This window comes from Atractosteus spatula, chromosome 21 (genome assembly GCF_055471065.1).
Source record: "Atractosteus spatula isolate fAtrSpa1 chromosome 21, fAtrSpa1.hap1, whole genome shotgun sequence".
In the NCBI taxonomy this organism is placed as follows: domain Eukaryota; kingdom Metazoa; phylum Chordata; class Actinopteri; order Semionotiformes; family Lepisosteidae; genus Atractosteus; species Atractosteus spatula.
In genome coordinates, this window is record NC_142726.1 from 3,000,330 (window position 1) to 3,025,365 (window position 25,036).

General features: G+C 44.2%; 1 protein-coding gene across 2 annotated transcripts in view; it reads right to left on the reverse strand.

Annotated features, from left to right (window-relative positions):
* The window catches only part of garre1 (granule associated Rac and RHOG effector 1), a 45,227-nt gene extending 20,522 nt beyond the window's left edge, over positions 1-24,705 (reverse strand). Inside the window, exons 1-2 of one of the 2 annotated variants that reach the window (XM_088939252.1) lie at positions 24,561-24,705; positions 5,874-7,387 (exon numbers count right to left, since the gene is read on the reverse strand). In XM_088939252.1, the coding sequence (XP_088795378.1) occupies positions 5,874-6,380 (507 nt within the window). In that variant the 5' untranslated portion in view covers positions 6,381-7,387; positions 24,561-24,705. Of the gene's footprint in view, positions 1-5,873; positions 7,388-14,605; positions 14,731-24,560 lie in introns of those variants that run through there. The other variant, XM_088939251.1, reaches the window with a different exon arrangement.
* Between the last annotated feature and the right edge of the window lie 331 nt (positions 24,706-25,036).

The following is a 25,036-nucleotide window of genomic DNA, read 5'->3' on the forward strand; positions in this document are numbered from 1 at the left end:
TGCCTGAGCACTTACATCCCTTAAAAGAAACATGCAACTATTGGGCCTATATAATCCATGCAGTAAGGAAATCTTAAAAAATAAAGTCCAGTACCACTGTAACACCATTGCTCAGCAAAAGCTAAAATTTCTTTTAAAAATTCAAACAAGTCTTCAGCAGTCCCTTTAATATGAACTATGGGCTTTCATACACATTCATGAGCAAGTGGTTACAAGCACTGAGCATGCCCGAGCACAGTCTCATGTGAAAATGATGCACAATAATTACGTCTCGTAAATGAATTGAATAAAACACTTTGGTCACAACTAACCCAAGCCTTTTTAGTGGCTTTTTCAGATTTATTCTCAATTCTTGGAAGCTTTGGCCTCACAAGTACACTGATGCTTTCCCCCCACTGCCGCACAATGACCACAATGCAGCTCTGAAGTACTGTCGCTGCAAGAACAGAACACGTATTTGAATCTAATACTATATACATTTGGATGATGTGGCATAGAAGACTCGAATCAGGACCTGGACTGCTGTTTGTGGTTTCAGAAACAACAGCTTCCTGAATGCAGAAACTATCTTCGGTGTGTTGAAGAAGTGATACAACTAAGAGTGCACTTACTTCCTTTTTGTGTGTCATTTATTAAATGAAATTAGTTATACGTACTACTGTATTAGGACTTGGTAAGGACTAGATGAAGGTCAAATATGTCTCAATATGTGAAACCATAAGATCTTAAGGGGGCGTATTTTTCCACCAGACTGCATTGTGCAATTTATATTTATGCTTTCAAACATATTCGAAATCCCCTTGCCTACAGCAGCACAATCAAGGCTAACTGAAATTTTAAAGAAGCATTGCAAATGTGCTCTCACTGGAGAAAGCAATGACATTATACAGAAATTTAATGGCATAAATTACATGCAATTTGAATAAATTTAGATGACTCCTCGATACCTACCAGTCATAAAAAACACTCGAGCACAAGACAAGACGATGTTCCGATCTACAAGGCCAAGGAAGCTGACAGACCTGCTGGGATTGAAAGCCCATGCTCCTAGTGCACGAAGAGGCAGCGCTCCACCAGTTTCAGGTCATTAAAAGGTTGTAGCGGCTGACGAAGGGCATCTGAATGGCACGTTCTCCTGGACAAACGACACAGGCCCGGGGAGCACACTGATAGCTCTCAACTCCTGTTATACTCTGAGCCCGTCATAAATAACCTCTGTGCATCTGTTTCAAGACTGATTTATGTTACTCCTGATCTCCAGTGGCCGCTATACATCACCGAATAACGGGAACAACCTAAATCACGACTCCAATGATACTGGCGTTTCCTGCCATGGCTATATTAACCTCTTCCTTGCTGTCAACCTGAACTACCCTGATGAATTAAAGGTGTCAGGAACAGAAAGTCAGACTTATAAAAAGAGTAAAAATGCAGAGTGTCAGATGTAATGTTGCAAACCTCCAAATTCAAATAAAGTGCTCAGAGAAGCTATTTGTAAAAGCCCTATACAAAATAAGGTTTATTATTAATAATAATTAAAACAACAATCTTGTGCAACATAATAAGGAGTGTGTAAAGGAAGAAGTGGTCAACATGGAAAAGTTTAATTTTCCTTACATAGGTGAGGACTAAAAAGGGGGGCATCAGCAGAAACATGAATGGCAGATAAGGCCGCCTGTCCCACTTTCTCACTCAGATTGTCAGAGAACCTTTCAGAGAGCAAGTGATCCAAGCATTGTGGACTGAATAATGGGAGAATAATGGGAATTTTTTCTATGTTAAAGAGAAGTGACATATATTAATATTTTATGCAGGTCTTCATTATGGAAGAAACTGACAACATGCCTCAGGCTGAGAAAGACAGCTCTGCGGTATATTAAATATTACCAGAAGAATGACAGAGGTCTTGCAGGTACTAGAAGCCCTTCAGATAAATCTCTATGGCTGGATGACATCTTACCAGCTGTAATCAAGGCAACATGGTTATTCATTGGCTCTTAAACAATGCATGCCAATGTAGCACCCACCCATAAACAAGAGGGACAAAACCAAACCAAACACTTGTAAACCAATTAGTCTTATTACTGCTAGATATGAGGTGCTGGCAGCAGGCATTCAAAAAAAAGACAAGGTTATGGATTGAGAAATGGTTACTGGACAAAAACAGATACAGTACAGATAAGGAGTGAATGCTCAAATCGGGGTGATGTGATTATCGGAATACCATAGGGATCTGTATTAGCATCACTGTCCTTGATTTACGTCAGTGCTCTTGATTTTGGTATAATCAGTCTAATACGCACATTCACAGACGATACCGAAATAGGAGGATCAGAAAATACTTCCAGAAGCAGGTTTGACAGGAGCCTTGGATTACTACCAAACAAACCAGCCAGATGTGCCGAAGGGTCTCCTGGCTGTTTGTAACCACATGGTCCAACGTACAGGATGTAAAAATAGTTCATTTCCATTCCTACTGGATTGCAAAGGGCAAGCAGCACAACCAACTAGATTTTACTTTGCCAAAGTTCATGGTATAAGCACGCAATGGGATGTATTTAGTTTCTCAGCAGTTTTACACACTGCCATGATAGTAAAAATTTTAAAGATCCCGAGAGTCTGCCCATCGGCGTTAATGACGCCAACATGAGAGCCACCTGTCAGAAGATAACGATTTTATTTACTGCTAGAGGGATACAATCGGAGCGCATGAAAATACGAAAACAGTAGAAGAGCATTCGAGTTTGACATTGTATTCCACATTAAAATACTTGTGCAGCCAGCTGTTCAGGACAATTGCAGCATACAAATTTGGACAGTTCTGTCTGCAGTGTTTCATCCCTCTGTGGTTTGGTTCATGAGCACAGGAGACGGTCTACTAATAAACCGTGACATTTTCAAGCATATTTGGCAGCTGATCTGCTTTAAGCTGCCAGTGAGCCCTTCTCAGATTAAAACTTTTTTTTCCACCTCCCTGACTGGAAGTTTGCAGTCCTGTATAACATTCCAGTGTTCTCCTGAGCCCTCAGCTTTATTTTACCATCTCTAAACATACAGATATTTTTTAGATGAAGCAGCCTTCTCTTCGGCAGATTTAGCACAAGACTCAGCAAGGAGGCCAACTTGCAATGAGATTCAACTGCTAAATCCTAACATTCAGTTGTTTATAAACATCTTTGTAAGATGTGCATTAAAGTAATATTTAAACTTGAGAACCAATTAAAGTGTGCAAAATAATTTTCACTATACTGAAGCATGATTTCAATTAAACTCTCAACCTTACAATTCCTGTGCTGCACCGACTCCTTCATGACATGTTCCCTGAAGTACTGCTTATCTAGGTGTTGACGTTGTCTAAAGACGAAACCAAGAAACACTTAAAAATGACACTACAGATTCTCAGATCCATATGCTTACCTTGGGCAGGAAATATTTGCAACAAGACATTCTTAAATCAGAAAATAACCCATCATAGTCCAATCCTACATGCAATTATGCATGCATCTCAAAATAAAGCTTTGAAATTGCCTTATACCAATATTATATATCACAACTCTCAGGAATAAGAAGTGACTCATACTGCATCTTCAAAAACTATGCTGGCCCTTATATTTCACAAGCACATAAATCTAGCCTGGCTCTCACCACGTTTACACTGGCGACTTGCTTCTGTCACACCACCCTGCTGGGCGATGATATTACAGTAAATATTGAGGAACGTTATGTCATCTTTCTGGAAATACTGTCCCCAAGACCTTTCAGGGGGTGGTTGATGTTGTAATAAATGACAGAAAAATATCAGCCTAAAACACAAAACCAAGTTCACAGCTGACAGTGAACCGTTGCCCGAAGAAGCCAACATGAAGAGTGACTGCTGTGGTGCAAGACCGCTAAGAACAGCGAAAAACAAACAGCAGTCTAACAGTTCTGGGTAGAAACATTCGCCTGATCCTCACGTCAACCAGCTCTGCAGAGACAGGTCGCCAAACCACCGAGACCGGCGAAGCAGGCGGCAGTGCTCCGGCCCCCAGCCAGCGGGACGGAAGAGACCGCGCAGCACAAATCGAACAGATGGCGGGGTGCGATGTGACCTGCAGTGTGCCGTGTGCTGACGTCACTCCCGGGAACCGAGAGGGCGGCGGCTCTCCGGCCTGTGGGCAGAGCGGGCCCCGGCAGGGGCCTCGGAGCCACGCAGCCGGAGCCCGGGCTGGGGAGCAAGTCGCCGTCGGGCTCCGGCAGTTTCCTGGCCCTCCACGTGCGGCTCCAGGACGGGCCAGGAAACCTGAGCGCACATCGCGGGGAGGGCAGGGGGCAGAAGAGCTGCTCCCGCTGCCCTTCCTCGGTAGAAGCACAGCAGTAAGATGCCAGCCGGCAAAGGATCAGTGCTATGAGCTGAAGAACAACTGCTTTCCTCATCTCAAGGAGAAACCGCATTCCTCCAGCGCATTCCTCTGGGATCTGGCAGGCCCGAGGCTCCCGACAATAAGCTTTCTGTTGGAAATGGAGGGTCATGGCATGAACGGTACACATTCAGATGCTGACCTCATATCATCTTGATTCCAAAACATCACTGTCTGGATTAATATGTTTACTTCCTAGAGGAAAAAAAATGTAAGTAAGTTTACAGTTGGGATCGTAACTGGGTCTCTTATTATGACTGCATGTTATAATTATGAAGGCAACCAATAAGCCAGTGCCTGTGGTGAAAAATGATTATCTAAACAATGGTTTAAGTAATTGTGCTTGGTACAGTAGCACACTGGCTGCATTTACACCATAATTCTCAGCACAGGAAATTATCTTCAATACAACAAGCCTTAAAACTTAGACCAAGGTTTTTGGATTGCAGTGCTCCAATGCTGTTATTAGCTGTGGGTGGTAAGGTGGTTAAATGTCTCAAAAACACATGGTAATTTGGTGGAGAAAGCACTTGTTAACTGTTCCTACTCAAGGCACCTTGGATCTGTTCTGCTAGATATAATCATTTAAAAAGGAGCTCATCTGTGACAGCCTAGTATCGTACCTAGAAGTTCTCATTTGGCTGGAAGAGGAATCCTAAATCAGGTGACAGACAGCACTAGGATGTAGACCGCACAGTGACTCCCGAAGATCAGGGGCTGGTTTTTTTTTGCCCTGGTAGATAATCCATCTTCGCAGTTTCATTTTGCTGGTTCCGTTTTCACACCTACCCACAGCTTTTCACAAGCCACCCAGAAATCTCGGCATCAGTTTAATATCGAGCACCAACACCTCCGTCCGAGCCAAGGAATTATAAACAGAGCAACCACATGTCCTGAAGGTGAGCGCAGACACCTCAGACAGCTTTTCAACAACACCCTTAGAATACAAAGTGCCCTGTACTTGCCAATAGGAAATGGAGTGGTGCAATTGCATCTCAGATGAGCATGACAGCAAAAAAAAAACTATCCTTTGGCATTCAGACAGACAGAAATAAAATGTCAGCATATAAGTACTACATTTTTATAACCCAGGTCTTTGAGCAATGTGCTCCTATAGGTCTTAGAGACACCTTACAAATAGCTCTGCTTAGGACCAGGCAAACAGCTCTTTTGCCTTACAGCACCCTTAATTGGTTCAATTAAGTCATGAAGGACTGAGATGGAATGAAAAGTGGCACTGCTGGGCCAGACTTGCTTCTCCCACTGGGACCCCGTTTCCACAGGACTGCCTGAAGCAAAGGCAGATCACGAACGGCAAAGAGACGCACGTTTGAACCGCAAAACCCGAAAGAACCACAGGCAGGGCGAAAACGGCTCTCGGCCGTCGTTTCATGCACTAGATCTGGCCGCCCTGAACACGAACACGAGGCCACAATCCCTGCAAAAGCAGACCGGATTCCGGGCTCCCCCTACCTCAACGTCTTGCAGGCTGAAGTCGTTCTGATCCTTGAAGTTGGCGGCGCCGGCGCTGAGCTCCATCAACATCTTGGCGATCTCGGGCTTTATTGCTGCGGTGAGCCGGCTGGCCGCCTCCATGACGTGTTCCTGCACGTCCTTCAGTTGCATAGCTGCTTTGGAGTAGTGCGAGTTCCTGAAAACGCTGCTGAAGAGGTCGGTGAGGAAGGCGCTGGCCCGGCAGAAGACGTTGAGTGCGTCCAGGTACTTGGAGATGCCCTGCTGGATGTCGGCGATGGCCGTGCCGTGCTGCGGAGGGGGGTGGCTGCAGCGGCCGGGCGAGCCGCCGCCGGAGCCCAGGGAGGGCGGTGCGGCGCTGGAGCTGCACGCCAGGGGGGCGCTGAGGGCCCGGCTCAGCTCGGGCATCTGGTACTGCTGGTGCTGCTGCACTTTCTGCTTGGACCCGCCAAGCAAAAAGCGCCGCTTGTAGTCCATTTTACTTTCTTGAGCACTACAACAATACATAAGTGGCGAGCTGTGTCGCTAGCCTCCCCTCTCGGTTGCTTTTATTTCTTGTTTGCTTTCCTTGCAGCCTCTTGTTTCAAGATCACAGCCCCACCAGCTCTGAACAGTTAATTATTCCTGGACTGGTGTAGAAAGATAGCTGGAGGGCACAGCCTGCCTACGAGGCATTTCCAAAGGCTTAGTAGCAGCGGGGAGAGGAAGAGGAGACGAGAAAGTGTGAAAGAGAGGCAGCCCTGCTGCAGCTCGCATCTAACAGTCCGAGTCGGGGAACCAAGCAGGCGAAATCTACTTCCACTCCGCTCTTCTCCCAGCCCCGCAGAAGGTCATTAGTGGTTAAATAACGAAGAATATTCCTATTCCCACACCGCTCCAGCACTTGGGCGACACTCCGGTGACAAATCTGCTCTTATTCCAAGCAAGCATTGGCTTGGTCAAGCCGGGGGAGATCTCAAAAAGTGCACAAATGTTTTCTTCAAGTGGAAGAAGAAAAACTCCTTCGTTTGTTTTTAAATATATATATATGTGTGTGTATATATATAGACCTCTGGTAAAAAATACAAATCTTTTAAAAGCTATGAGAGGAAAAACAAAAGGAATTTTAGGAAAAATGTAACACTGGTCAACAGCGAAGATAGGAAAATAAAAGGAATAAAAAATGAACAGAGACTAAAGGAAAACCCCGATCGCCCCCCGATTATACAGTGCGGTGGCTCTGGGCCGGAGAGGCAGGCTGTCTCAGGAGCGTCCGTCTCGGCTTGGACACGACAGATCCGGCCCGTCGGTGATCCTTTCAGTGCAATGCGGCAGGGAAGCTCTCCGCAGGTTCTCCAGGCCTGGGAAGGAGTAGACAGCAGCCGGTGGGACTCCCCCTCCTCTCTCTCCTGGCTGAGGTAGTTATCAACTTCACTGTGGAAACGAGTGCTGCTTCCAGATTCGAGTTTCTCGGCGACTGTAGTCTGAAGCAAGAGAGCTCAGATGTGTTTTTGTAAGGCCTCTTAGGTCATTTCCTTTGAAAGAGAGTTGGGGGGGGGGGGCGGGGGGAGAGAAAAGAGAAATAAAAGTTACAACAGGTGACTGAAACAATGAGCAGTTTTGCTTACAAGTCGTGAAACCGAATGGCCAGGTGTTGCGTTGTGAGCCGAACTCCAGCTGTGTTGTAGAAGATCTCCCTCAGAGGGAAAAACTACTGGAACTGTGCCTCAACAAAATAAAAACCATTCAAAAATTGTTTTATATCATTAAAAGGGATTTATGGACCGTGTAAGGACAATTCAAACAGCTTTGGCACTAAGCGGTACAAGCGGAGTCTAGTTTTGTGGAAACGTCACCATTCAATGAGAAATGGCAGAAGAAAATACATTTAGTATAAAGAACTATTAAAGTTAAAACTACCATTTATTAAGACATAAATGTAAGGTATAAAATACTCCTTATATTAAGACCAACACATGTAGGCTATTTCTGGAGTTTTAAAAATGCCCAACACTTTTTACATATTTTCCTCAACCAGCAGTGCAACTGAGAAGAATCAACAATATATTAGCTGTTTAGAAGGCACCTGAAGATTGTAAAACTTTACAAGACACCCGTCTTACCAGAGCTGTGCAGGTGACTTTTTCTTAAATTATCTGTTTTTAAGTGTCTGATTTTAGTGATCTGCTTCTGTGCGCACTGCAAGGTACTAAGAGTTAAAGGGTTTGACTGCATGATTGGTATGTCACTATTATTCAGCTTTGCATAACAGCGTGCAACTGGATAAGCTCTGGGAGAATGGCCAAAAAACGCAGACCAGTCCCACAATAAGAGCACACTCTGTGGTTTTAGGAGCACCTGCTCGATCAGCAACCTTTCAATAGAAATGTCCAGTCTGACTTCCGTGGTTCTGTCCCCACCACAGACTGTCAGCTCTGCAACCCAAAAAACAGAGCATCAGGGTCCTAAAGAGCACCCTGGTCCTTGCTAGAACCCTTTTTTTCCCCCACCCATTCCCAAAACGGTCATTATAAAGAGCACTTTCTAATCAAACTGTTAAAATCAAAATCCAAACATCCTATAAATATTTAATTTCCAATACAGATGGAAGGCGGTTTTTCTTTTCTTTCCTTTCGGTTCGCATTGCTGCATTTCAAAGCACACTTCACCCGGGCGGCTCTGAGGAACGTTAGCGTGTCCGTTTTTTGGCACAGAAAGGAAAGCCTGGCCATGCGTTTTTTGGTAGAGATCGCAACTTCCTGGCAAACCGGGATTGCTTACGAGCAGAACTGCAGCACTAACTTCTCTCTCCTACAATTGGAGTCTTGTAGGCGCAGAAGCCCTAGCTCCACAATTCAGGCCAGTGCCACCCTCCCGTCTCTTCCACGGGGAAAACGCAACAGGGCCGATGCCGACAGGTCACACACCACTTTGATTTGAAGCGCGGATCCCCGGTACTGGAGTGGGCGGCCCGTGTGTCTGTAGGTTTCCGGTCCAGCAGTGCTCGCAACTGAATCGGCTCATTGTTGGCTTAAGTGGACCATTTTAACAGCTTCACCCAGCAGTTCACGTGCTGGGTGCTTTACAAGACCCAGAAAAACTTGCAGACACACCTTTCCTCCCGGACTTAGATTACAGAAGTAAGCACACCGATGGACAATGAATGGCATCTGTCCCTCTCATGTTACAGGAGAATTCCCAACTATCCTGTACTGGAGTTTAGGGTCCAGGTCAATACTGCTCATGAAGGATATACTGGAGAACTGGTGGCACAACAGAAATATTGCTGGCTAAAAGAGGAAAGTTAAAAAGTACAGTGTCAAACTTAACATCATGGAGATAATTTTCTCAACTTTGGCCCAGACTCAGACTTTGGTCCCAGTTTTCCACCGGCCTGACAATCACAAATTACAAACATTACTGCATCTGAAGAAGGCTTTCTGTCTGCCAGAGGTGTCTTCCAGGTGGAAACCAACAAGCTCAGCCCTCGCAACCTGTGCCGGCACTCGGGAGAAGCTTTAATTTAATCTGGGGTCTTTGCTCAAAAGCGAAGGGCCATCTTTCTCATGTCAGTCACAACACCACACAAATACCTCCCAACAGAGACTGGAAAGGAAATAAATACACCAAAGCCAGCAAAACTGCCGAACTCACAGCTCTCCTGATTTTATTAATATAGAACAGCCAGCTAACGATTTTTTTCCACTTTATGGAAAAGATCTTTCAATTTTTTTTCTAGTCTAAATTCTGAATGATACTGTACTAATGAAAGTCTGCGAGAAACCACTATGATGTTATCTGAAAAGTTCAGAATTCTTTGAAGGCCTAAAGGAAATCAACTGGTTCACCACAAAGACCACAAAGAGATCGCAAACAATGGATTACAGTATGAACAAACGACTATGCTGCTTCTTACGTCTGAGATTAGTAAAAGCTCTCAAGCCTCTGGACACTTTCCTAATAAAAGAATATTTTGTCCCGTTTCACCTCCTAACAGAAGAAGCTGTTTTTCCCCTCCATTTAAAAACGGAAAAGAAATACGTAGTAACCTTTTCTAAACTGGTGACCTGCCTGGGTCTGTGGAGGGAGAGAGTGTGATGTGCTTGAAGGTAAATTCAGCACATAATATTCTGCCGTATATAGACTATTTTACATATAAAATCTAGCCTTCACTGCTTCCTTACTGAATACTCACTTTGACCTAACAACAGTGAAAACACTTCAGTACAAACATCTTCTGAGACTGTTTCAGCACTGGATTACAATACCGTTCTATTAGAACATGCAAGAAGCTGTGAAAGTCACAATATGACCATTCAACATCACACAACTCAAGCCTTTGGGCAAACTGTTGTGCGTTTCTACCTTCTAGTGTGTCATTATGGAAATTCACACCACATCTGCACAATCTCATTTGCATGTGACGGGAAAAAAAAAGACGGCAATAGGTCATGCTTTTAAAAAGAGCGTAACTAAGACGTTTCTGCAGTAGTTTCAAGAGACAAAGCTGAAGTATGTATTGTAAACACACTAGCTCACACAAGAGATAGTAATCTTCCACATGACATTTGTCATCTAAGGGAACTTTTACTTCGACACAAATGCCAACCGACTAACCCTTCTTTGATGTTTTGAAGTGAAGAGAGGCCGAGTCTTAAGAATGGGCTGAACTCCAGCTTCCATGGTTTACATTAAGATAACTAAAGAGACATCTGCAAACTTGCAAACAAAATTGGTGCCAATATTTCCAGCCACCAGGATCCATTACAGCTGCAGGGAAGACTAAGTGTCTTTTATCAACTGTGACGTTCCTGAGCACAACACTGTTTACCTTCATATTGCAATGACTTCAAAACCGCACTTCCATTTGCTCTCGCTGTGCAAGTTTTCTCCTGCTGGGGACTTTCTACACCCTAGAGAAAGGAGTCACATCCTGGTTGGCTTCTTCGCACGTGGCCAATGATGCAGCCATGGCTTTCACCTCGCACAGGAGGTCTTTAAAGGAAATCATCCAAAGCCTTTTACAATGCACTGAAATTGCATAATGAAACACTATGCTGCTCCGCTGTCTTAGTAACAACTAGGCACTATTCAAAAACCCGTAGGAGCACAAAGGAGCATTTAATGAGAGCCATAATAAAAGGCACTTAGTGGTTTTCAGTTCATCATGCCATGTGCGTTAGGAGTGGGTTTTTCTTTGCCTAAGGCTGGCTTTCTTAGCACAGCAGAAAACCCTGTTGTACACCGACATGGAGGAGCTAGCAAGCTACAGTAGAGCACACAGGACCAAGCACAGGGGAACAGTGGCCTGTTTTCCAAGTCTTACCAATTAAAAGCTGCTGTAGCTGACTCATAAACCAGCTGCCCTTACACTGTCTGCAACGTAGCAAAGCAATTAGGGGTATTAAAAGGATTAAGCAGTAAACAGGAAGCTGAAGTCTATGATGGAGTTTAAGCCCAAAAATTCTGCCAACCAATTCCGCTTTCTGACTCACGCCAAAGCTAGAGATTTTCACAGATCCACTGTTAAAGCACGATACATAAAAACAAAGTTATACAGCTCCATCGCCATTCCTGTAAAGTAATCTGATCCACGTCTACAAAACCCCAGGAAGCTTTTTGTTGTGAAAACAGAACTGGAGCCTTCACAACATCCACAAGATGTTTATACTGCTCCCAACAAACAGCTGGGGGCAGAAGGGCGACAGCAGGTCAAATTAATCACGCAGGGGTTCTCTACCAACTCAATTCACGAGCCGTACACGAGGCAACTCAGAGGGAGGCGCACCCAACAAAACCACTGCCTCTTTAATCCTGGTACAAATGAACTCAAAGTGTCTTCTCGCAACTTTTACCGAAAAATAGCATGCATGCTCCCTACAGCATAGAGTGCAACTTCAAGCGCACGTGGTATCATTTAGTCATCTCTGGGCAGGACCTGTGGCACCACCTTGGCTCCTCAAGCTATCGGTTCGCTGGGGTTTTGGAATGAACCCCACCTGCCAGCCTGGGTGCCTTGGATGGTTCGGACCCTCCAAAGAAACTTCACTTCCCCCCCTCCCCCACCTCCATGCCCCCAGTTCCTCGGCCCCTCAAGTAAATTCAACAGCTTGCAATCCTAACAAGCACACGAAGAAGCTTTGCGGCTTTTCCTGGCCTACTGCCACTCTTCCTCAAGAAGGCTCTTCATTTCTAATGTCACCTCACGACCCAGCTCCACGGGACCAGGCGTGAGGAGGGAGACTTTCACATCGGTTCACCGCAGCACACTGTCTGAAACTGTCAGCTACACAGGAGGAAATACCTTACAAAGCAAATAAAAATGACTGCGTAACACTCCAACCTCTGTCCCAAAGCAAACCCGGATTAAAACAAAACCTGCCTGTCAGCTGCAAATTAGAAACTCAGCACTCCCAGGCAGCTCTTTTTATGCCAGTGGATTTCTGTATCTATACAACAGACGCACCATTGATTACTGGTTTTATTACTGGCTTGCAACTACCGAATATGTTGTACATTATCATCAAATCTTACATTTACAAACACCATCATTAACTACAACAGCACAGCACAGAGGACTGAAACACTACCCACGCTGGAGACGTGGCCTGTGAAGAGTTAACCGGTTACCTCATGCTCAGAGTTTAGGCAGCAGCTCCCTGTGCTGACAGCTGCTTATCTGACTGACACCTTGTGGCGCAGGTCCTGGGACAGACAAAGGGAGAAGGCCTGCATATTTCACCGGAGGAATGTCAAACGAATTCTATTTCAGTTTCTACAGGCACTCAGCTGTTCCACAGTACTGCCTCAGCAGTCCATCTTAAGTTTAATTCCTTACTGATAGAAGAACACCTAAACAAAAAATGTATGCTAAATCTGTTGCAACTAAAAATAAGGAATGCGTCTCGCCTTACCATTTAAAATGCCAGCCTCATTTAAAATGGGATATGGATTTTATTTCTTCAAACACCAAGGAACATGACAGCACAACTCCTATCACAAATCTTCTATATTAAATCCCAATACATAGCCTGTTAACTCTATCACAACTTAAGAGTCACTGTCTTTCTCATTTCATAAGTTTTGTTCTTCTGTATAAAATATGAATATGGCTCTCATGAAGCTAATCAGATCAGGAAATGGAGGGCACATGCACAGACAGGTGTTCAAAACTTTTTTTTAAAAAAGTAGTCTTGACCTGCAGTAGGAAGCAAGGATGCTGAAAGGTCATTCACGAAGCTTTACCATTTCTTTTAATGTAAAATGAATCTCCTGTGTGTTTTTGGCAAACATTTTCTAAAAGCGCCAAGGGAACTTGGGCAGAAACTGCAAAAGTAACTACATTGCAGGCTTGATTCAAAATGAGTTTTCGCACAGATGAATCTAGGGGAAAACAGTTTCACATCTGCACCTCCCAAAACAAATCCAGACGTTTTTGCATGGCTTTCGTTGGTTTGCAAAGAAGTTAATGTACAGACTGTGGCTGTGAGCAGTCTTTTAAAATAAGTCAAAAGGTCAGAAGGCCAAGCTCAGTGGCAGAACAAGTGCTTTGAGCAACTGTGTCAAAGGAACAACTCGGCAGTCTAACCTGCTCTCTGGATACACAAATGAGCAATAAGAGGAAGATAAAATACAGAACAGAAATGTTGTCAATCAGAAATTTTCCTGAATTCTCTTTGTAACTGTAAATGGTCAGAAATTAAAGAACATGCCTGTGAGGAATGCCTGTGTTTATTTAAACGTTATCAGTAACACTGTAAGCTTAATCTTTTGCTGAGGAAATGAGTTTTGTATAAAAAGGCTCCCCCCCCTTCCCCTTAATTTGAATAGGGATCTCTGAGGAGTTGTTGAATATGGTCTGCTGGAGGTATCCAAAGGTGAACTGCCAGTATGTAACACCCTGAGTTTCTCCGCTGCAGATATAATTCTAGAAAGAAGAACTAAATCTGGCTCTAGAAAATATTTTCTCTTTCTGAACAAAGAATGTCATCCCCAACATGGCAAAGCTAAAGCTGATATACCTATGACTTCTTAATTCAACATTAGGGAATACTCAGCCATAGTGACGTATGCCACAAGTGTCCGAATGTACCGCACAAGTCTGCTTGCAGAAACAGTTCTCCCACTCTCCCACTCATGCAAAACGGGGGGAGTACTTTTATAAGCTTCTCCCAAGTCTCGAGACGAGAAACTCTGCAGGGTGTTTTAATCGCTTGCTGACTGCTCATCCCTTCAACACAAAAGGTCAGTTTAGCTCAGGTTAACTATCCTCCTATTACCATCAGTGACTTGAAGTTCAGGGATGAGATGTTTAAAACATCTGGGAAAAAAAGATTATTATTGATGTCAAATGTTAAGCACAGAAAAAGATATCACACAGATTAACTCCAAAATGGTAATCTCACCATTACCATTAGTCCCTGAATATATCTTTAGAAAAATAAAGAAGAAACTAAACCCAGTGAAGTTTCATTGTCTTTTTTGGGTGTTAGTAAGTTGTTGTTTTCTTTATTTATTGAAGATGAGGGAAAAAAAAGTTAATAGTTCCTAATGAACAGAAGACAATCTGAATTCTGCACCCTACTAGTGTACGTCACCCTCACTCCGATTAATCCGAGAGTGACTACATTTTAAAACCAAGACATTTTTCAGGTAAAAACAGACAAAACACCAAATAAGGAATGAAATGAACAAAACAAAAAAATGACAGATTAACTGTCTGCCGCAAAATAAAACATACATACTGTACTAACCTCCCACAGATACTTGCCAAGCCTTGAATCTTAGACATTAGGCACATGCGACTCAGAAAATGCCTCTGGAAGCAGCAAAACAGAGCTCCCGAGTCTGGGCGGCCTGTCTCCTGACCCGCGACTTCTGAAGGTAGCGAGAGATGTGCCGTGAAGTCTACAGGCCCAAAGCAAACAGGGCTCACATTGCACAACTCTCCTGTGCTGCATTGTAAGAGCTATGTGCTGAGGTCACACTTTTCCCGTCTCCCTGGCTTCTCATTTATTTTTAGCACTGACCAACGTAAGAAATTGACATTTTTTGTTCTGCGGGGAGAGGGCCTGTGGTTGCCGTGAAAACGGAGCCCCACAGGCCTAGCGCGGCACAAACGACTCGCCATTTTCACTGCGATCTGCCACTCGGGGAGAAACGAAATTATCAGTGCCATTTCCTGCTTCAGTGAATCTTAGGATCCTTCAGCGCTCAACGTACTTACTCCTTTAAGAGCTGAGAGGGGATGTTTTGGAGGTAAACAGAACAACCTGTTCTGTCATGGCCAAATACATAAACATCAGTAAAATTTCAAACAAAATACAGGACAACATTACAACAAGGAACAGCAATAGGTCAAAATGCCCTCTGTGTACAGCATCGCCAAGGAAAACCTACATTCTCAAATTGTATTATCCAATTGCAAATAAATATCGCCCCTTGTCCCAGTAATACTTGGTATAGCTGATTCAGAGGTGGGAAAACACACACATACATATATATTTATGGGAATTGAGAATAAAGGGGAACTGCTGTCACAATTTCTGGTTATTAAATCTTGGTAACAAAATAATTAAATTGACACTGTAGAAAAATTTTACAAATTTCGAACAAGCACAAAATCGGGACCTTTGCGAAAGTACTGTAAGACAGCATGTGGTTGTAAACTCCCGGTCTCGCCACGGGTGAGAGCGAATGTTGCCCTTCCTGCTCACTTGTCACTAGTAAAGACTAATATAGTGCAATGTACAAGCGAATTAAGTACTGGTTGTGCAGCAGATATTTGACTGCAGAAAGTTTCAAATGTGACCTGCATGCAGAGTTACATGTTCCACTTATCGGCAAAACCGTCTGGAAGCCAAGAGCAATATTTCAATCTAGACTGTAGCCTGCATGCTAAAACTTTGGTTACATTTGGAAAGGCACCTCTTAGACCACAAGTACAGATGCATCTAGGACAGTTGGTACCTGCTTAAGTACTTAAAAAAAGCCTTACCTAACCATCCAAAAGAGGTAAAATGTGAATATTCTGTACCAGAACCTACTTAACTCAATATTTTAAGCATCCCTATATTGGATACCACCTTCCTCCTGCCACACAGACACAGATTTTGTTTCCCCAACAGCTTTGGGAACTTAAGTTATTCATTCAGTTAAAACATGGAATATCTAGATCTTACAACAATTTCACTGCATTGTTTTAAACAACCTACCACTAAATTTATCTTGCAAGCAAATCTCCTTTGTTGTTAGCCTGAATAACAGTATTATAACACCCTAAATATTATAACACCCTAAAAATCTTTATTCAGTATATTTATATGCTAGGCTCACATTATTTTGGTACAAAACTCATGAAATATATAATACATATTTTTAATGTACTTCTGGAGCTCTTCATTCAAGCCAGAAGGCCACAGTATATGCATACTTAACATGAGAAAACTACTTTTATAAAACAGTATAAGTCTTTTTATAAACACCTAAGTATTACCTAAGTAAGTACTGTAGAAATGATACCCTAAAGGAAATGGAGTGAAGAGACAGTTAAACTTTTAAAGAACTAACTACAAAAAAAAACAATTTCTGTTGACTTGCTCCCTCGCATCTCTTTAAAATCCTCCTCTCCCCGAGAGGAGATACGGAAAGACACAATCTGCTAGCTGACATGGCTGTGCCACCGAAGGGCAGGACCTACCTGCAGAAACACCTCACCTGCAAAAGAATGAAGTCCTAACAGTGCATGTACCCAGATGAAACCACTGTGAACTGGGCAATGTTCAGTCATTTATTATGACTTGTGAACTCTTCGCCATGTCATGCAAGGAGACTCTTTAAGCCAGTAACGTCACAAAAGGAGCTTGACGCGTTAGCAGCTGGAATACTGCATTCCCACAGAGGAGGGCTGCAGCGCTGAAGAATAACTTTGCCCTGAACATGGGCACTGAGCTGGTTTCCCTGGAGACCCTGGAGCAGATCACCGCATTCCTTCGCAGGGGCTAAAAGATTCAAATCTTTCTAGTGCGGGACTGAGAGGACTATGAGAAGACCAAAATCAATATCCCAAATCCTTAAAGACACTGACAGAATCAGCCCCCCTGGGCTTTCTTCACAAACCAACAGTGAAGCACAAACCAGAGAGCACGAATGCAGGCAATTAAAATGCAGAACTGTAAGCGTTTATTTACAAAAAGAGATGTGGGAGACTGGAACAAGCTGCCCATCTCCATGCAGTTAATGCGGATACTCTTGCGGCTGGGTGAGATCTTCAGATTAGTTAGCTACTAGTAACTGAAATGTGCCACAAGGGCTGAAAGGCCTCCTCTCGTTTGCCAACTGTCTTATGGCTCATTTCCTCCAACTCAACCGCATCAAGACGCCACACCTTGATCCTGACAAGAGGCCCACTAATCACAGTGCTTTTGTACTCAACCTTTAAAACTGCAGGAAGCCCGGAGCAACAAGCAACTATTAATAAACTGCCTTAACTACAAACATGTTTCAGCGCCGAAAGGGGTCAATACAAGAAGCTATTTTAAGGAACCTACAACCTAAGCAGTAACTAATCCTAGATTAAATTCTAATTGCTTCTTTCCAATATATAAAATCATTACTGGCTCAGCTAGTATGTCTAAAAATCACTTGAACTTTAAATTGCTGTGTTAGGCAAATACTAAATAAGCCCAATATAAGTACCGCTATAAAAATCTTAAGTCAATTCCATTACAACACAGAAAACCATACACCTTACTTACAATGTAAACAAAGACAGCTGAAACTCAATAATACTTTCAGAACTTGTACAGCCTTTTACTGAGGACAAGCTCACAATTTGGGAGAAATAGTCTCCAAATGGTGCCTACATTACCATAGAAGGGCTTTAATGTCAAACTTCTCAACAAATTTCTACCGAACTTCTGTCTGCCTACATAAGCCAGACAGATCTCACCAGTGTTTCAAAAGCCACACGCAGATAGGAACTGTAATTCACTTATGTAGGCAATGGGCTCAATTTAAGCAATAATGGAACAATACACATTCTATCAATGAAAAATGCACGTGCACACACACAGGCCTCTTTTCTGTACCCTAGAGTGGTCAGTGTACAGTGGACATTAACAAAACTCCTTTAATTATCCTGCAAGCACCCTGGCCACAGCCTGTCCCCCATGTGCACTACCCTGCAGGACTCTCTTCAGCTCAGACTCACGCAGTGAATGTTATCACTGGGTTTCTAAAACAGCCCTGGGCATTGTACGTAGAAGATGCCTGCAGTGATTCACACCCAGCATACTGAACAGCACAATGGAAGAAGACATTTGATCAGCACGGCGAGGTGAAGAGCTTGTGTAGGATGGCACGGTGGCCGAGTTAGGTCTCCTGGGTACCAGGTTTGATTCTGAGCTGGGACACCATGCTGTATACTGAATAGCCACATGGGTTGCGGCTAGCTGCTTCAGTTTCCTCTCGCCGGCCAAGCTGCCCACCTCCTGTTATTCCTGTGCGCTTGTGCCCGGCGCTGGACTGACGCCCTGTTCGGGCTGCGAGTCCGCCTCATAATGGATAAAGAAAACGCTTACTATTGCTCCTGGGGGTCACTTCCTAATGGAGTAAATGTGACACAGACAGCATGAAGCCCAGCTAGACACTTCAAAAACTACCTCTTGTGTAGCTAAGGCTAGGCAAGTTTAGCTTTAAACGTAAAAGTTCAAAGTTACAGACCTTTAAGTCCTTCTGTGATTAAACACATTAGAAAATGGCAATATTATCAGTTTTGATAATGACTGCAAACAGTACAGTAACGACTCTTTCAAAAACCACTGTTCCTTAGTCCTGAGTTTTTTTTAATACTAAGATAACAGTTAAAGAAAACCAAATACATACAAATAGTTTACTCTAAATATTATTTATGTATATCATTTCATGATTCCAATTAAAATAACACAGAAATCGCCATGTTCAATGTAATGTAATTCCAAGTTAACAACTACTATACAGTAATATAAAAAAATTCACGTGTGTCAAAGGTGTAGGTTTCTTCCAAGAGCCAAAAAAAATACACAAAATGCAGCATTTCTTAATCATGGCTTCTTCTCAAAAAGTAAGGAATGTGGTTTGTAACAAATATTTCTTTTGCAGACCCAACAGTAACCACAATCTGAGGTTCAGGTCAGACAGCAGCCCACATAAACATCTGGTCATCGTTAAAATCAAGGTCAGCAATGTAGGAATAATCTTGCGATATCCATTGAGAATTTCATCTATCCAGGATAAAATAACTGCATGAAAGTACTAAAACTATTATAAGTCAACACCTTGCACAAAATATTATGCCCACATTACAACTTAAAACAGAAACCCCCAAAATGCATTTTGGTTTCTGGAAGCTAATCGATCAAAGGATCCCATCCAATCAATCCCTGAAAGAAGAGATGGTACTTGGATAGCTTGTCCCACACTCCCTCAACTCTTAGTGCACAGTAGTTCCTCCTGTTATCCTTTTTAAAAAAACCTCCCCTTAGTTCCCCTCTGGTGTGGCCTCACTGCTGATTCTAGAGAAATCATGAGGTGATTTTATCAAAACCTTTGAGGACCTTGCATGCTGAAATCAGGTCCCCCCTAGTCTGTTCTATTCAAGACTCAAAATATTTATCTCTTTTAGCTCGTCGATGTAGGAAATCTCTTTAGTACTGGATGCACTTCTCTGGCCTGATTCAAGAGCAGTAATATCTCTTTGGAAACCAAAACCAAATATAATGTTCTAAATGAATTCTTACTAATACACAGTACAATCTTGACATGAAAATATCTCAACCTAATGTTTTAGCGATGCATCTTAACATGCTGTTTGGCTTTCAAGAAGGTGTGGAAAATGATATCCACACAGACATCCAAGCCAGTTTCATAGATAGCCTCCTTGATCTTCATGTCGTCCAGCAGGTTTTCCCAGTCCACTGAAATCTGTTTGCTGCTTCAGCAGGGATTTACTAATCTTCCTACTTTTGGGTCACCTATATGCCTGACTATTTTACCAACGAAATAGGTGGAGCAGCCCTGTAACACTCCAAGTACCTCACCCCAATCGCAGCTTGCACTCCTCACCTGGACCCTTGCAAAGTTCAGTATCCAAATGCATACCCATACTACTGCCTGCAAATGTAACAATTAAGTCTCTTATAAGGAACATCATCAAAATGTGCTTTATTTTTGTCCCTTAAAAAGACAACAGTACACAGAGATGCTCCAGCTATAACAGGACTAAAAGCAATACAATGAACTCTAGGAGTCTTTTCACTTATATTTAAGATCTACGCTGTGTAAAGCTATAATATTTTTCAGAATCTCATTGTGTCATCAAAGACTGAGAAAACCCAGGGCTTCTTAGAATTACACCTATATAAAACTGAGAGATCAAACATTCTGGCCTGTACTGACACAAATAAAACTCCACCTGAATGAAGCACAGCTGCAAACAGGCAAACCTCAAAAACCATCAGCTGTCTCCATGTGCTACTACACTCTCCCAGCGCGAACGAGCTTAGAAACGAAGCCCTCCCCCAGGAGGTGAAACACACTTCACCCCAGCATACCACCAAGCCTGCAAGCCAACATGAGCCTGTGTGGAGACGCTCATCCAAGTACAAAACCACCACATCGCGCAATCAAAGCTCAAGACCACTTGAAGTCAAGGGCTTTGTGATCCTATTCACAGCATTCGGTGACTTTGCCTGGCGTGGCCCTAGTTCCTCGTGGACTGCTTCAGCTCGGTCACGTTCACATCGCTGCCAAGAGCCACAGAACAATACGGGCCCACTGACACTGCGGAAGGGCAGCGCAAACAAACACGTACCCCAGACATCTACAAGGCGCAAGGTTGCCGAGCAGAACTCCTGGCGTCTCCATCACGGTCTGCCATTAGACCCCAATGACAGATTACTAAACAACTGCTCGGCCACTTTGGTGGGGACATAAAAAATGTCAGCAATGCTGGTTTTAATTACCAAATGCAGCCAATTGGCAACCATCTGCAAAGGGCACCTGCTCCAGAACAAATACTGGACTGAAGTATTCGATATGGTGCACACAAGCGCAGTAATAATAGTACACAATATTACTTATGTTATTTTAAAAGTTAATGTCCGATGCTGTTGGACAAAAGCTGTAAGCAGTTTGTCTTTAACTGTACACAAACCTTCAACAAATAAGCCCAAGATCTGAAAGCTAAGCTTGTCAAGTTTACATAGGATTCCTCTCTAAATACAGCAGCAGTTCAAAGTGAGAAGCTGAAAAAGGTGTTACACACAGGAGTGCAACTGGAGCCAAAAAGATTATAAGCTCTCAGGCCCACGGCCCTCAAGAATATTGCAGTGGAATGCATTTATTACCATAGCAACAGGACTGCTACAGATAAATCAACAGGCGTTACCGAGAGACTACAGCGCTGTGGAAAGGAGGGTGCACAAACCAACCGCAAAAAAACCCAGTAAGCTCCAGTAATTTACTCTAATTAGTCACACTCTGGTGCATTCTGTCATTTAATGCTCCCCCTTACTGGGAAAAAAAATAACCCAGGTTTTCCTCAATCTGGTCAATAACTAATGGTTAGATCAAAGAAGACTGGAGTTAATAAACAAACGGGGTGATCCCAGAGCGCTACACGATTGTGCATTTTTTCTTCCAGCTATTGTACACTGCTGACAGCTTATTAATTTTAGGCGCACGTGATAAAAGTCCTGCCTTGTCCAGAGAAAACAACACAGTTTAAAACAAAATCAAGAGACAATCCTAGAAAACAAAAATTTGCCTTGTAAACAGCATCCATGCAAACCCGAGCTGAATTCACTCAGATCCAGGCATTCCTATGTCTACGACTAGAGAGAACAACCAACCCCCCGGACATCTTACACACTTACAGCAAGCTAGTTAGGGGGGAGAGAGCGAAGTGTACTAGCTTTCCATTCCACACAAGCTAAAATAACTACATTACCCCAAAGTACACACCACACTAAGCACTGATCGGAAATCGGCTTCACCAAAAGTAGGGAAAACAGGACCCTAGCGATGTGTATTAAGAGCACAGGGCTGAATTTTGGGGAGAACAGACTGCGCAGGAATGGTGCCCTCTAGTTCCCTCGGGAACGCGTTAACTTGGGGTCGTTCTAACAAAAAGAAATGCCGGTTAACTTTGTAGCACTAACAGGCCACTTTCCTTAAACAAATTTTAAAAAAACATGCTGCGCCTGCCAGTCCTGCTTCAGAACCTGAAGGAGAAGCAAGCTATCATTAGTGGCCAGAGAGATATTTCCTACATTTCCTAGCTCCTGCGACCCAAACAGGAAATACATTCCACATGATCTCAGCTAAGGAGGGCTGAAACCCTTCTGGCCCACAAGCCAGGGAGCTGCATTCCCACAACTGCGATAACACCCCTCAGGAGCCAAACAGACCCCACAAACCGACCATGCTTAAATGATTTCATGCGTTTTAAATGTATACATATATCGGCTTCCATCTCCTTTTTTTTTTCCAAACCAATCTTACCTTTTAGGGATATGGTGCGCAGAGGCGTGTGCTCGGTTATTGTGCAAAAGACGATGTAACACTCGACTGCATCTCTCTTTATACAAGACAGTAAGTAAAAACAATGGAAAATATGCCAGTTATGCTGGACAGAGCACGGCCTTAGTTACGTTTACAGCGCCCGGGGCCCCTCTGTGTGATCTCTGTCAGGATTTGCACCAACCAGGAGAGTCTAGCGTCGCTTTGTTGACACTTCATGGGCGAGGCGAAATGGGATCATCGGTCATTCACAAAACACGTTCACCTGCTGTTATCGCTGGGGCGAAGCAGTTTCAGTCACGGCTGCGGGACCTGGCGATGTTGGGCTTTTTTTTCCCCCCTTTCCTAAAGGCGTTCAAGTTCCCTTCCCAGGTGGGAAAAGCAGTGACAGCTCACGGCAGCGCCTCGACGGTGACTTTTACAGGATTACACTAGTCTGTGACTGCAAGCCCAAACGCAGAAATCAAAACTAAACTTTGTCATCGAGCGCAATCGCATCGGTCCTCTTTTGAATTGCACGTTCATAAAAAAAAACACTCCACGACATCCGAAAGACGCAACTTCTGGGAGGAATCAGCATTCAGAAATTAATTTCCACCACCCCACCCCTTCCCTCCCTCTTTTGACACTAGTATAAACCAAGCACACGGCTCACGTTTCAGATCACTAGATCAAGGTAAACGAACGTTTAAAAGGAGGAAAAAAAGGTACATAATTCACTTTGATGAATGTGATCCGGAAAGTAAAAAAAAAAGGTCTGGGTGCAAAAAACCTACTGGGGAAAATACCAAAAGATAAACATTTTAAAAAAAAAAAACTTGTTTCAGAAGAGATATCTTTCGTGTTTCTTTTTAAACACCCGCAAAAGGCTGACAGCAATTTTGAAAGCGAAGTACGTCCCTGTAAGTGTGAGGGAATAAACAACGGGTGCAACCCGATAAAATTCAATTCCCAAGGATGCGTGCTCTTACTACAAAAGCTTCACGATTTTTTTACCAAAAAAAAAAATAAAACAGCGATTGACGCACCATACACCTCGTCTCAATGGTTTTCTCCAAACCAGCTGCGGTCCAGGATGAACACGACACCGGTGGTTAACCACCCAAAAAGAAACAGCACGAAAGAAACTCTCGTCACGGTTTCAAAAAAAGAAACACCCCTGCCGAGCAGACAGATCACACACACCGCTCTCCTTCTGCCGACGGCATGGAGGTCAGTATACGTGTGCGGTCAGCCCTGTGCTACAAACCCCACACCCCTCTCCCGTGCACATGCATGCAACATCAATTTTTTTTTAAAAAAAAAATCAGAATAAGGCGCATATGAGGTCCACAAGCGCAGCAGCTTGCCCGTGTGCACTGGGGGGTGCACGCCTGGTCTACCTGTCGCCTCGCACCGGGCTGGGTATTGCGAGCGGAGCCCCCGCACCGCCGGCGCACCGCTGCCGAGGCCGAGCAGTATTTCGCAGGAAAGGGCGCACCGCCATCCCCGCAAGCGCAGTGTGCCAGTTTCGCCGAAACTCACGCAGCCAGCACTAGGGGACACTTTGTAGCAAGCGCTTATTAAAAAATACGGCCTTTTTTTTTTTCACGCCCTCGAAACCAGCCAGGGGGGCTGTCGCAGCCTCTCCCGCACTGGAGCGGCGCAACAGTTCGGCATCCCGGCTCTGGCAGCGTCCACGCCGCCGTGGAAAAAAAACAATCACTTTTTTTTTTTTAATGAAACGCAAACTCCTTCGGCCAGCATGCGCGTACAGGATAAACTCCTATGGGGAGGAGGGGGAGGATTTTTTTTATTTAAAAAAAAAAAACGGGAGTTTCTGTCCGTCTTGGCGAAGAGTTATCTCGAAACGCCACGGGCACGACCCCGCTGCCTGGCGAGTCTTACCTTCCTGCAGAGCCTGCAGCTACGGCAGGGGAAAGCCGACCGCAAACACCCACCGTGGAGCAGCCCCTCAAGCCTTTTAATTTCTTGTCGCCGGGCCAAAACACGGGCAGGAGGCGAAGTCAGACCTTTGCCTGGCTGTAGTAAAGCTGCTTGCTGCATACCGAGGGTACTGCACCACTAGAAGCTGGCTAGCCAGCGATTCCCCCGGCAAATCTGCGACATTAAACGCCGGGCACTCACGGAGCCACCCCGGAGCCTCACCAAATTTCCATCAGCCCCGTCACCGACCCGCTGCCTGCCGCCCGTTTTTCTCGTTCGTGCCGCCGAGCTACGCGTTTCAACGCCCTCGCCGACGCTTTTAAAAATAGGCACAGAAACATCCCTTACCAGCGACGTCTCCCGCCCTCCTGACAGTAAATCCCTGTCTGTGTACGCCGGAACTGACGTCTCCCGATAGCGAGCAGGTCAAGTCAAGTGGCCTAAAAAGGGAGTTTCCCCGCACTTACTGAACTTCGTGCGCCGTTTTGCAAGTGATGTGCACACACGGTCGTGCAAATACAGCTGCCCCCCCCCCTCCTCCCCCCCTTTCGATGCCGATGTCTCTGTTTCGGCATCGAGCCGGGCTGTACTGGCTCAAGAGCAAAACTGCATCTGCTACCGCCCCCTTCCCCCTGAAAGCCATAAGCCGTGCGTGTTTGTATCAATGCTCTAACCAGTTCGCCCTCACTGAGGGAGGA